The following is a 14,639-nucleotide window of genomic DNA, read 5'->3' on the forward strand; positions in this document are numbered from 1 at the left end:
TGAATGGTGCACTGAAATCAGTTATAGCAAATAAAAACCTATCAGCGGAAGCTAAACTGGCAGTGCACAATGGAGTCCTGGTTTCAACTCTGATGTATGGAAGTGAAAAATGGAGTTGGCAAAAGAAGGATGAAAGTAGACAGAATGCAGTCGAAATGCGATCTCTCAGAAGAATGTGCGACAAAACGATGTATGATAGATGTACGAATAGTGAAATAAGGAAGGAATGCAAAGCTGAGATAAGCATTATCGATAAAATTAAGAAAGGTGTGTTGAGATGGTTTGGACATGTAGAACGAATGAGTGAGGAAAGAACGGTAAAACAAATTTATGAGGCGAATGTTAGCGGGAAAAGAAGCAGAGGAAGACCGAGAAAAACATGGCACGATCAGGTATGCCAAATACTTGTCAGATTAGGAGTCGTAACAATCGGCGGGTATGTATGAGGAGATGCATGAACGTGGAAGAGGCGAAGAATGTTTGCAAGGACAGAGTGGTGTGGCGCTCTATTCTCTCTGCCTACCTCTGCGGGGAAGCGGCGTGATGGTTAGTTAGTTTAGTTAGTTAGTTTTTAGTCCATTCGCCAGGAACTACACTTGGATGGGTTGACTCTGGCTAATGTCTGTACACGACGGATTCTCCAGTTCTTTGAGCACGTTGTGCGTGGCAAGAGGATAGCCTGGAACGACTGGTTATGATCGGTAGCCTGGGGGGAAGAGAGGGAGAGGAAGATCCCCACACGATGGACCGATCAAGTCAAGTAGGCACCTCGGTGGTTGGAGCGCTGCGTGCAGTGCAGTCAAGGGATAACTAGAGAGAATTCATGCTTCCACAAGGGTCATAACCCTCAGCAATGAGGAATAAGACAGAGAAGAAAAAAATTGATACAAATAAGAAACTTTATTGATCCTTTATAGCATTATACTTCATTATGAATTTATAAAATGATTAATTGCATGTAACTTTCTCAGGGAAGTTACAGACATTACGAACTGTGTCGAAAACTAATGTTCCACCACAAGTGAACGTGGTGTATTTGTATCCTCCTTTTCCGTTATTACTGCAATGGTAGAATATTTTACAGTTCACCGGATCTCTGATATATCCTAATCCAGTGCAGGGATTATTCGTAGGAGCGGCCGTTGTTGGGGCAGCAGTTGTTGGAGCAGCTGTTGTCGGAGCAGCGGTTGTTGAAGCGGCAGTTGTTGGTGCGGCAGTTGTTGGTGCAGCAGTTGTAGGAGCAGCAGTTGTAGGAGTAGCGGTTGTTGGGGCAGCAGTTGTCGGAGCAGCAGTTGTCGGGGCAGCAGTTGTCGGGGCAGCAGTTGTCGGGGCAGCAGTTGTTGGGGCAACAGTTGTCGGAGCAGCAGTTGTTGGTGCAGCAGTTGTTGGTGCGGCAGTTGTTGGAGCAGCAGTTGTCGGGGCAGCAGTTGTTGGAGCGGCAGTCGTTGGAGCGGCAGTTGTCGGAGCAGCAGTCGTCGGGGCAGCAGTTGTTGGAGCGGCAGTTGTTGGAGCGGCTGTCGGAGTGGTAGTCTAAAATAAAGAAAAAAAGTAAATTTATGTTGCTTTTAGATTCGTTTCAATTTTAGTAGTACAAAACTCTTCTATGAATATGCTTATGTTATCTGAGTAAAGATAAGGTACGTTGCTGATAGTATAAAAGTAATAATATGTTTTTATTTAAAACACCTAATTTGTGATTAACAAAATAATTCTAATGAAAATTTTCATTGGGTTTTTTGATAAGTTAGAGAATATATAATTATATACTCACTCCAGTGTTGATACCATATCTGACTCCAGTGCTCAATAAGCTGAGAAGAGGGAATCTTCCATTTCCACATTCTCCCTTGTGGTCATCAGTGTCCACACTCCAGACCATAGCTCCTCCCAAGTTGTTATCCAGGATATAATTAACCTAACAAAAAATCATAAAAATAATGCATATTCAAGAACAAATATATCAAAATAACACCGCAAACGCCTTGTAAAAATACCTTTATTTGAACTGATTTCAAGTTGTCATAGCCAACCCATTGATTTCCTTTGACAAGGTATGGAACTTGTGCTTCTTCATCGAATGTAACTACTGATGTAGGCTCCAATTTGCAAATCTAAAATATAACCAAAATAATATGTTAATGGATGAAATTTCATGAAATATTAAAGAATAAGATAGAGCTCTCGTCAAATATCAAGGTTTGTAAGATGTGAGACCTAGGCCATATGTGGAGGTCCTCAACAAAAAGTTACATTTCCAATGTTGCTCAAAAAGTCCTTTAAATGCAAATCTGTTCTGTTTACTGTATTCTATCGAAACCTTAATTAAAGTTGCGACAAAACGTGACCAATACCGTGTTAAACCAATATAAAATCATTAAATCGCACCAAAACGTAAAAATCTTACAAGGTAGAATTCCTGATTACTTAAAGTCATTTATAATGGAAATGTAACGATTCAGTAAGGACCTCCACATTTATTTCATAGAGAAAATTATCACATTTTACATTTTTGGGTAATATATCCAAAATTAAACAGGGTTATTGGATAAAATTCTTTTTTTATTTACTTACATCGCTCACTCCTTTCAACAACGTCATATATCAAAAAAATTGATTTTTCAGGAGATCGTTTTTAAAGTTTAAAAATATAATAAAATGTATTAAAAATAAATATCAAGCCACTAATTGAACTTTTTACTGTGCAACAGATCTTTTTAGGTAAAAACTGAATGTTTTTTCTCCATATGAAAAATATTTAGTTTATTTAAAAAAATTATTAAACGATACCTTTTCTTGACATGCAAAAACAACACTTTCTGCCCTGTAGCGGGTATATAATAAGTTGAAAAATATGTCGCTTTTGCTGGGATATAGTACATTTTCTGGGTATACCGAAAACATGTACAACTGAAAATTTACTATTTTTGATATATGACATTGTCAAAAGGAGTGAGCGATATATGATAATATGTGACGCGTTTCGTCTTATTAACACTGACACTCTAAAACACCTTATTTAACTTTGGATTTACTACCCAAAAATTTCAAATGGAATTCTACTAACTGTCTGCAGTTACAACAAACTACCTTTTACATTCAATGGGATGAGAAAGACAGAAGGACTATTAGGAGCTGGCAGAAATCAAATATCTTGATTGAACTGAGATAAGACGGGTAAAGGAGTTGTTCCGGATGATGCAGAACCGCAAAGCTTTCGGTAGGATGATCGCCAACATTGAAGGCAGATTGCAGATTTTATATGGAGGATAACGAAACGCCAATCCACATTCTCTACAATTGTGACGCACTCGCTCACAAACGAAGTCACATCCTTGGAGGACCTCTACTGCACTCCGAGAAGGTGAAGCTCCTACCACCAAGACAGGTCGTGAGTTACATGACTCATGAAGATCTTGGCAGTGAGCTGTGATACGGAGGGAGGTCACAACAGACCTAATATGGTCGCAGTGACATAAGGGATGCAAGATCCCTTGACTCAAAAAAAAACATGCAACAAGGAGAGAAATAATCCAATCGAAATTACCTCGCTGTATCCCATAATACCCTGTTCTCCGGTGGTAGGGCCAGCCCATCCGGGAGAAACCATAGCACAACGAGGTATAGTACAGGAAGTAGATGCCAATGTGAAGGATCTGCCATAGAGACCAACTCCCATGACCAGCTTGCTAGGGTCTGCTCCATATCTCAACCACGTCTTGATGCTGTCATCGATGTTCAGTCCTTCGTTCTCAGTGCCGACTTCAGCAGCAGCTCCATACAGAGGAGCGTTGTGTCCAGTCACCTTCTCCCAGGCTCCGTGGAAATCGTAGGTCATCACGTTGATGAAGTCCAGATACCTGATAAGGAATAAAATTAATTATTTTATGAGACATTTCATTATTTACTACTCAAATTCTTGAAACTTCTAGATATATTGATCAAACTCGAAACACAGTATGCGAGGGTTCACTAGAGACATCTGTGGTGGGATGAGGAAACTTTTATTAAGCAGAAACTCTTTCATTTAAAAAAAAAATATTATAATAATAATAATAAAACCCTTATCCGCACCCCAATGGTGCATAGGGGACTGCCTCATATAAACGAAGTGTTATCTTGATTGTTTACACATGAAGGAAAGGTGATCAGGTGCCCTCCGCTTCAGGTACCAGTCCAGGGTAATATTGAATAAATATTACGGTGAAAAAATCACTTTTATTTATTTGACCCCCCCTGGGAATCGAACCCGGGGCCTCCAGAACCGTAGCCGAGTGGTACCATTACACTACGGAGGCGGACAATAATAATAATAAAACTGAAATAATGAAAATAAAAAGATAATCCTTATTAGAGATAATCCAGATTTGTGAACAAATATTTGGACATACTTAAAATGTTTTAAATTTAATTCTTACTTAGATAAAGCCGGGACGTCGTAGGACTTTGACATGGAGAATTCCGCAGCTGCGACAGCGGCAGTCAGGAGATAGCCATGTTTGTCGAACTCTTCCCTCAGGGTCTTGATGAGTTCCGTGAAGGCCTCCTTGTCGGAAGCTGCTCCTCCTCTCTGTCCAGGGTATTCCCAATCCAAGTCCAGACCATCAAATCCATACTTTTTGATGAAAGCGACAGCGTTCAGTGCAAAGGTCTTTCTGTTACTAGCAGATGCAAAGGCCTAGAGATTTCGAAAATAAGAAAATTATACATTTAAATACCACAATTTATTAGATTTAAGTTTTGTACTGACATTTCTTGGTGGAACTGCGTTTTACAGAGTAAAATAACAACTTGGTATTTTTTCCACATTAATTTTATTTCACCAGCAACCAGGTTTCGTCGTAACCGACATCATTAGACTGGTGTGATGCTAGACAAAATTCTGTTATATACACAACAAGGCAGGAGTTAGAGAACATGATTTTATACAATGTATGTAAATATATATGCATATATATATATTGTATAAAGTCATTCCAACTCATGGTTTACAACTGTTGTGTATATATGTGACATTTTGTCTAACCTCACACCAGTCTGTTGATGTCAGTTCCGACGAAACCCAGTTGCTGGTCAAAAAAAATGAATTTGAAAAAAATTACATAGTCGTTATTTTATTTTGTACCACAATTTTATTTACGGAGTACTAAATTAGGAGAGACAGCTGGTCTTCCGCCTCCCAGGAGCGGACCGGAGAGTGACAGGACATAGACCTAACAAAAGAAGAAGAAGAAGATATATATTTTACCTGTGAATATTTGATGGAGCCTTCATTCCACCCTCCTATTGCTACCAAGGTTTTAAGTCCTGGTGACCGATTCCTCAAGTTCACAAATCTGGTGAAAGCACCTAAAAAGTTTAAATAATATTAACATCAAATATAAAAACCCCGACACTGCAGGGCGAGTGGTATGTTTGCCACAGCACGCCTACCACATTGGAATGGCCTGTTAAGGCACCGAGTGGCAGGCTTCCGGGAGAGGCTGATGAAGAGCTCCAACCTCATCATAAAGCGGCTTGTGAAGCACAGATGGGGGCTGGACATGTGGCGGCAGTGCTGCGTTTGCCAGCGAGCTAATGTTCATCTACATCTCTCCAATTTTTTTTTTCTTGACTGTTTCTTTTCATTATTTTAATTCTTATTTGTTTATTATTTTTAATTTTATTGTATACAAAAAAAATGTTGTAAAACATATATGGCTGACTAAGTATTGCACCCACTACTTAGTCAAGCTGGATGAAAGAGTTATTATTTTTATTATTATTATATGTTTTCTAGTATTATAAAGGAATATACAGTAGACACCGTTGGCACAAAAAACACGCTTAGCATCCACATGGTGCATAAGGCACTGCATCATATAAACGCAGTGATATCTTGATCATTAACATACGAAGGAAAAGTGATCAGCCTTCCGCTTCAGGTACCAGCCTAGAGAAGAAGAAAAAATATTGAATAAATATTAGAGTGAACAATCACTTATATTTATTTAACCTCCCTACTTGGAAATCCAACCCGGGACCTCCAGAACGGTAGCCGAGCGAGCTGATCATTACACTACGGAGGCAGATAAAATATAAAGCAATATAAATGGCAATTTTTGGATTCACTTTCTTGTAATAATTCAACTGTTGAGAAGATAAATTCAAAATATGTACATACCCTTTCCCCAATCGTCGTAAAGATCATTCCATGGATCGATGATCTGTATTCCCGGAGCACTGCTGAGTCCGACGAATCCATACATGAGATGGGTGCAAAGTGTGGGATCGATGTCTTCTACATCAAATTTACCTCCGTTCTGTCTGTACACTGACCAACTACCGAAATAGCAGACCATGCGCTCTGAAATACAAATAATGACACTTTTAGACCAAAAAAAAGTTTAAAAAACTCTCTAACCAACCATCACGTTACTTCCCTGAAGAGGTAGGCAGAGAGAATAGAACACCACACCACTCGGTCTTTGCAAAAACATTATTCGCCTCTTCTACATTCATGCATCTTCTCATACACACCCGCCGATTATTCTGACTCCTGACCCGGTCGCTTTCGAGTATTTGACATACCTGACTGCACCAAATTTTTCTCGGTCTTCCTCTGCTTCTTTCTCCAACAACATTTGTCTCATAAATTTGTTTTATTTGTTCTTTCCTCACTCATACGTTACATGTCGCTCACACCTTTCAACAACGTCATTTATCAAAAAACTTGATTTTTCAGGAGATCGTTTTTAATGTTTAAGAATATAATAAAATGTATTGAAAATAAATATCAAGCCACTTATTGAACTTTTTACTGTGCAGCAGATCTTTTTAGGTAAGAAGGTTTTTTCTCCATTTGAAAAATATTTAGTATATTTATTATAAAAAAATTATTAAACAATACCTTTTCTTCAAAATGCAAAAACAACACTTTCTGCCCTGTAGCGGGTAAATATTAAGTTAAAAATATGACGCTTTTGCTGAAATGTATACCATTTTCTGAGCGTTCCGAAAACATGCACAACTGAAAATTGACGATTTTTGTGATATGACATTGTTGAAAGGAGTGAACAATGTGTCCAAACCATTTCAACACACCTTTCTTAATTTTATTGATAATGCTTATCTCAGCTTTGCATTCTTTCCTTATTTCACCATTTGAACACCTATCATACATCGTATTATCACAAATTCATCTGAGGGATCGCATTTTGACTGCATTCAGTCTGCTTTCATCCTTTTTTTGACCACTCCATGCTTAACTTCCAAAAAACTTTATAGCAATAAATTAAATAACATTTCATTACTGTTTGTTGGTCCACTTCCAGAACTGCCAGGAGGAGGCTGTGGATCCACTGGAGAAGCTTCTTCTGGGATAATAGGTGTCGGATCAGGCTGAAAAGAAGAACATTTGTAACCAAGACAATATTCATTGTCGCAAGATATGTTTTTCGTTACATTTTTCTAAATTAAAGTCAGTTTCTTTTCTAAAGTTGTGGAGGTCCTCACCAAAACGTTACATTTCCATTATAAATAATTTTAAGTTATCAGAAAATCTAGCTTGTAAAATTGTTATATTTTGGTACGATTTAATGATTTCATATTGGTTCAACACAGGATTGGTCACATTCTGTCGTAACTTTAATTAAGATTTCGATAGAATACAGTAAACAGATTTGCATATAAAGGATTTTTTGTGCAATATTTGAAATGTTACATTTTGGTGAGGACCTCCACAGTTGTCTTTATACTTACTCCGGTACTAATTTCATATTTAACTCCGCCGCTTAGAAGGTTCAGAAGTGGGAATCTTCCATTTCCACATTCTCCCTTATAATCATCAGTATCCACACTCCAAACCATGGCGCCTCCCAAATTGTTATTGTTAATGAAGTTCACCTAAAAATTCGACAGTCAGAATAACAGAACTAAGTGGTAAAAGATGTTGTTAAAAGGATTGAGTGATTGAGGTGGGTGAAGGAAGGAAGTTTGTAAAATGAAGCATCAAAAACATTCACTTACAAGATTGATGGATGGAAAAGAAAAGAAGAAAGGATGGTATATAGAAGAATGAACAAAATAAAAATGAAACTAATAAGATATTACCTTTATTTGAACAGATTCCAAGTTATCGTAGCTGACCCATTGATTTCCCTTAACAAGGTATGGTACTTGGGCTTCAGTATCAAACGTTACTTTTGAAGTAGGCTCCATTTTGCAAATCTGTGATCAAAAACCAAAACAGAATCATTATATTTAATTTAATGTATATTACGCATACCCTGCTACTTCGCCTCATAAATTTGTTTTAGCGTTCTTTCCTCACTCATAAGTTCTACATGTCCAAACCATCTCAACACGCCTTTCTTAATTTTATCTATAATGCTCATCTCAGCCTTACATACTTGAAAGCGGTCGGGTTAGGAGTCGAAACAATCGGCGGGTATGTATGAGGAGATGCATGAAGGTGGAAGAGGTGAAAAATGTTTGCAAAGACAGAGTGGTGTGGCGTTCTATCCTCTCTGCTTACCCCTGCGGGGAAGCGGCGTAATGGTTAATTTATTAGTTAGTTTATTATTAAATATTATATTATCCGCCTCCGTAGTGTAATGGTCAGTATGCTCGGCTACCGTACTAGAGGTCCCGAGTTTGATTCCCAGGGGGATGATAATAAATATTTTTGGTTAAACGGTTAGTTAGTTAGTTAGTTAATATGTATTTTTTTTAGATGGGTATTGCATTTATTATTTTCCTTGCTTATTATGTACAAGGTTAATAGATCATTAAGAGGATTTTTGTTTCTTGTAAATAAAATTTGTTTTTATTTGAATCTGTGTTGGGAACAAGAGGAATAGTCTAGTGTGGGCCGATCAGGAACATCTTAGCATTTGCTCAATGCTGGGAGGAAACTACGTAAAACTTCTCAGGAGAAGGCGGACTGTTGACTGTTATCAGCAGACCTTCTGTTCCACTAGAAGAGGGTTCGGCATTTTGTGTCCTAGCTTGGTTTATTCCAGCATCCTACCCACTATTTAAAATCCATATTACATTAATTTTTGAGGTAGATTAATATTTTGAACTGACAATGATGTAAAAAAATAAGACTAGTTACCTCGCTATATCCCAGAATACCCTGTTCTCCAGTAGTAGGGCCAGCCCATCCGGGAGAAACCATAGCACAACGCGGCTTGGTACAAGACGTAGATGCTAGAGTGAAGGATCTGCCATAGAGACCCACTCCCATGACCAGTTTGCTAGGATCTGCTCCGTATTTCAACCAAGTATTGATACTGTCAACGATGTTCAGTCCTTCGTTATCAGTTCCGACTTCAGCAGCAGCTCCATACAGAGGAGCGTTGTGTCCAGTCACCTTCTCCCAGGCTCCGTGGAAATCGTAGGTCATCACGTTGATAAAGTCCAGATACCTAATAAGAAATGAAATGAATTTTTTTATGAGACATTGGATTATTTATCCTTTAGATCAGAGGTGTCAAACTCAAAAGGCAAAACCATGGGCCGCATAAGGTATTTTAGGTATGCCGGCGGGCCACATAGAAAATCTCATTTTCATTTTCATATAACTGTAAGTGAATAATTTACTATCAAAGAAAGTCACATGAGGTACAGTACGGCTGTCCAAACTCAAAACAGTGTAGATCCAACTTAATGATATTGTAAAAGAACATCATATGTTTGTCCGCCTCCGTAGTGTAATGGTCAGCACGCTCGACTACCATACTGGAGGTTCCGGGTTCGATTCCCAGGGGGGGTCAAATAAATATTAGTGATTTTTTCACTGTAATATTTATTCAATATAACCCTGGACTGGTACCTGAAGCGGAGGGCTGATCACCTTTCCTTCATGTGTTAATGATCAAGATAACACTGCGTTTATATGATGCAGTGCCCTATGCACCATAGGGCGCAGATAAGGGTTTGAATGACATCATATGTTCCAATACAAAAAAATGATTTCAATGAAGAAGTAAAATTAATGGAAAATATAACCGCGGGAATCCCCGGGCCGCAAAATAAATACTCGCGTGCGGGGGCCGCGAGTTTGACATGCTCGCTGTAGATGATACATCAATATGTATCCCAAAAAAACTCGATTTTTTTTTTCTTCAAATTTTACATGTATCTAAAAAATTTAAATGTCATTTCAGGCTCTCTCTCCTGGAAATTTAAGTGAACTATTGCGGAATGAATCTCACATATCGCTCACTCATTTCAAGAACGTCATAAATCAAAATACTTGATTTTTCAGGAGAGCGTTTTTAAAGTTTAAAAATAAAACACAATGTATTAAAAATAAATATCAAGCCACTTATTGAACTTTTAACTGTGTAACAGATCTTTTTAGGTAAAACCTGAAGGTTTTTTCTCCATTTGAAAAATATTAAGTTTATTTAAAAAAATATTCAATCAATACCTTTTCTTCAAAATGCAAAAACAACGTTTTCTGCCCTGTAGCGGGTAAATATTTAGTTAAAAATATGGCGCTTTTGCTGGGATATAGAACATTTTCTAGGCATTCCGAAAACATGCACAACTGAAAATTGACAATTTTTGATTTATGACGTTCTTGAAAGGAGTGAGCGATATGCTCAAATGGAGTAAGTCACAGGCTATGTGGAAATCGTAGGTCATTATGTTAATGAACTCCAGATATCTTTTGTGGACAAATATGCAAAAACCTATTTTACTAGATACAGCATTCAGTTGGTAATCAGAATATTGATATATTTATATAGTTCTTACGTGGATAAAGCTACGACATCGTAAGATTGCGACATGGAGAATTCCGCAGCGGCGACAGCAGCTGTCAGGAGGTATCCATGTTTATCAAACTCGGCCCTCAAGGTCTTGATGAGTTCAGTGTAAGCTTCCTTGTCGGAAGCTGCTCCTCCTCTCTGTGCAGGATATTCCCAATCCAGGTCCAAACCGTCAAATCCGTACTTCTTGATGAAAGCGACAGCATTCATTGCAAAGGTATGTCGTTGGCTAGCAGTTGCAAAGGCCTGGTAATCAAATAAACGTATTACAGGAATGGTAGCACTACTGTCTAACATTTTACATTGTCTAAACTGTATAATATTTTGGTTGAATTATTTTTATTGTAATAATTGTATTTTGTTAATTATGTTATTGTATAATATTTTAACGTTGAGTAATATTTTGGTTGAATTATTGTATTAAGCAAATGTCTCTAAAATTAAGTAATGTCTCTTCGAGATATGGAAGAGGAAAATATGTGGTAACTAATAGAGAAAGGTCCGCCTCTGTAGTGTAATGGTTAGCACGCTTGGCTACAGTTCTGGAGGTCCCGGGTTGGATTCCCAGGGGGGGTTAAATAAATATAAGTGATTTTACACTGTAATATTTATTCAATATTACCCTGGACTGATACCCGAAGCAGAGGGCTGATCACCTTTCCTTCATGTGTTAACTATCAAGATAACACTGCGTTTATATGATGCAGTGCCCTATGCACCATTGGGGTGGGGATAAGGGTTTGAATGAAATTAATGAAATACAAATTTTACTTGGTAAATATGACTTTATCTTAAAATGTATTGTAACACATCTTCGATGCATTCCGCACCATTTTCAAACACCGTATGATGCGGAATGCATCAAAATACGTGTCACAATAGATTTTAAGGATCAGTAGTATCTTCCAAGTAAAATTTAGATTTCAATGGATAGATATTACCACAAAGTGACCGCCAAATCAAGTAATGAAATCAATTTTAAATAGCTGTTTACCTGAGAGTATTTGATGGACCCCTCGTTCCATCCGCCAATAGCTACCAAAGTCTTTAGACCGGGTGCTCTATTTTTAAGGTTCACAAATCTAGTAAAGGCACCTAAAAGTTACAAATTTATTTATTACTGTTTAAAATGAGATTTGATGAGTTATTTGAACAAAAGTAAAAGAAAACTCATGTACCCTTTCCCCAATCATCATATAGGTCGTTCCAAGGATCGATGATTTGTATTCCCGGGGCAGAACTCAGTCCAACAAATCCATACATCAAATGGGTGCAGAGTGTTGGGTCAATGTCTTCCACGTCGAACTTGCCTCCATTTTGCCTGTACACAGACCAACTACCGAAGTAACATACCATGCGCTCTAAAAATCAAAAAAAAAAAATCAAAAAAGATTGACAATGATGAAAACCAATTAAGGTTTTCCTCCCTCCTGTTCCTCTTCCAGGTATGTTTATTAAATTACATATCACTCACTCCTTCCAACAACGTTATTTATCAAAAATCAATGATTTTCAGTTGTGGATATTTTCGGAATGCCCAGAAAATGTACTATATCCCAGCAAAAGCGGCATATTTTTAACTTAATATTTACCCACTACAGGGGGGAAAGTGTAGTTTTTGCATTTTGAAGAAAAGGTATTGTTTTATTATTTTTTTAAATAAACTAAATATTTTTCATTCGGAGAAAAAACATTCAGTTTTTACCTAAAAAGATCTGTTGCATAGTAAAAAGTTCAATGAGTGGCTTGATATTTATTTTTAATACATTTTATTATATTTTTAAACTTTAAAAACGGTCTCCTGAAAAATCAAGTTTTTTGATATTTGACGTTGTTGAAAGGAGTGAGCGATATGTAAAATTTTGTAACTGGAATGTTACAAATACCTGTATTTTGTTACTCATTTATGTAAATGTAATTAATGTAACTGTTCAGTGAAATTTCCAAATAAAATGAAATTTAAAAGAATATCTATAACTTACTCGCTGCAGATACTTCTGAAGCAAATGCACTGAAAAGTGCAATGCACACAAATATCCCTAGAAACTTTCCCATCTGATGAAGATTCTTGAATTGTCAGAAGAAGAGAGATATAATTTTTTTTGAAAAACTCACTGTTTTTATAGCAAAAAGGAAGCCGTAAATGGTAGCTATCTTTTCTGTTTTTATTGATATCATAAAATTCACACCCACTAGAAGTTTTTTGACTTAGCATACTGATTAGACGATTAACATTTTTATTGTCAATTGAGCCATTTCATTATTAACTGAAATAAGGGACCTATCAATAAAAACTGTTCATATTTTTATTACATTACCTGATAAGGAAATTATAATAGGTTTCAGTGATCACTTTACACATGTGTAACATTCACCAATTCTACCCATTATTGACAACCACACTACTCAAATTCTTAAAAGTTCTATATATATATATATATATATATATATATATATATATATATATATATATATATATATATATATATATATATATATATATATATATATATATATATATATATTAACCAATTTTAGAAGCCTTGTTCTTGAATCACTAGAACTTCACTAGAGACATCCTCATCCAGATTTTTGAACAAGTATTTGGACACACTCAAAATGATGTAAATAAATTAACTGGTCAAATTATAAGCTAAAATAAGAGAAATGAAAATGATATTTTCTGGCGTTTCTCATGCATGTGATTATAATCCAGGATTCGGACCTCACATACTAATATAAGAGTTTCTGCTCAGCAAAAAAGCTAATTTTCATCACCCGCTTCTTTTTTCCGCTCTTTATCCGGCATTTAGCTATAAAGGCCATCTTCAATTAAGGCAGGTTTTCCATTTACGGCCTAAAATATTTCGATATAACGACAAAATAAACTTTTTTAGGATATTGATATATCTACATGTTACCAATCTTGTGCAAGCGCAATCTAATATCAAAAAACTTGTCGAAAGCTTTTTCTTATCTCAAACAAGGAATAAACATCCTCCTTGAAAACAATCCTGACGTCAAATGTAGAGCTAAAGTTTCTCAAGAAATTAACTTAGCCATTAGCTGTTATAAATCACTGACAAACGAAATAGACAAGAAGGCAAGAGACAAACAACGTTGGAATATTTTTTAAAGCCAGGCCAATTCTTACCAGCGAAAAATGATAACGACAGTGATCTGCTGGTTTGCATTTCTTCATTGCTTCAGATTAAAGCCATTTAAAAAAAATATGTATGTCTACATACACATATTTTATGAAACATGAAGTTGTTTTATTTTTGTTTAAAGATTATTGTTGGTTTTTGGAGTCTGTTATTATTTTATGTACAAATGTATGTATTTGTTATAAATACACGAGGACATAACAAAATACATGTGGAGCCGATAAACACTACTAAATTTTGAGTGAGGTCCTTAAAATATATTGCCTATACCCAAATTAACCAGCTGCCTGACATGTATAAAATAGAACCCATTCGGGTATCCAAAATAAATGATTTGAAAAAATACTTTATGGAAAAATGTAGTGATTAATCATATTTTCTTATTTTGTTTTTACCTTATGTTTTTTCTATTTTCTCATTTGTTTATTTTAAATATGCTTCTTACCTTATGTTTTTCTCATTTATTTCTATTAAATATGCTTCTTATGCCTATTTATTATACTTGTTTATTGTTTTTGTATGTTGCCTAGTTTTGGTTATTTAAAAAATCTTTTTTGTAACTTTATTATAAGTGTTCCAGTCTTGTTAACCTTAATCCCATGTCCCAAAATGAGAAAAAGACATCACTCATCGGGAATATTATATATATACGACTTACGTATGTAATATGTTTTGAAAAATAAATACCTAAATGTATTTTTGATTTAAATGAAAT

At 36.2% G+C, this 14,639-nt stretch overlaps 1 protein-coding gene across 1 annotated transcript; it reads right to left on the reverse strand.

Annotated features, from left to right (window-relative positions):
* Positions 1-948: 948 nt before the first annotated feature.
* On the reverse strand, positions 949-12,113 carry LOC148302080 (putative chitinase 10). Its single transcript, XM_088272179.1, has 14 exons — positions 11,954-12,113; positions 11,752-11,858; positions 10,744-11,003; positions 9,095-9,407; positions 8,089-8,205; positions 7,738-7,881; positions 7,290-7,377; positions 6,161-6,343; positions 5,246-5,346; positions 4,416-4,675; positions 3,545-3,857; positions 1,995-2,111; positions 1,773-1,915; positions 949-1,342 (listed from the first exon to the last, which is right to left on the reverse strand). The coding sequence occupies exons 1-14, from the start codon at positions 12,111-12,113 to the stop codon at positions 949-951; spliced, it is 2,700 nt and encodes an 899-aa protein (XP_088128305.1).
* Between the last annotated feature and the right edge of the window lie 2,526 nt (positions 12,114-14,639).

This window comes from Brachycentrus maculatus, unplaced genomic scaffold, assembly GCF_059751285.1.
Source record: "Brachycentrus maculatus isolate JH-2025_06_01 unplaced genomic scaffold, ASM5975128v1 h1tg000482l, whole genome shotgun sequence".
Taxonomy (NCBI): Eukaryota; Metazoa; Arthropoda; class Insecta; order Trichoptera; family Brachycentridae; genus Brachycentrus; species Brachycentrus maculatus.

Excerpts from the sequence above, each read along its gene's own strand:
- LOC148302080 (XM_088272179.1), bottom strand. The coding sequence starts at position 12,113 with ATGGTATGTTACTTCGGTAGTTGGTCTGTGTACAGGCAAAATGGAGGC. Across the intron at positions 11,859-11,953 it reads CGATCCTTGGAACGACCTAT|TTTTAGGTGCCTTTACTAGA; the intron begins ATGATGATTGGG and ends TAAATTTGTAAC. Across the intron at positions 8,206-9,094 it reads GTATTCTGGGATATAGCGAG|ATTTGCAAAATGGAGCCTAC; the intron begins GTAACTAGTCTT and ends TTTTGATCACAG.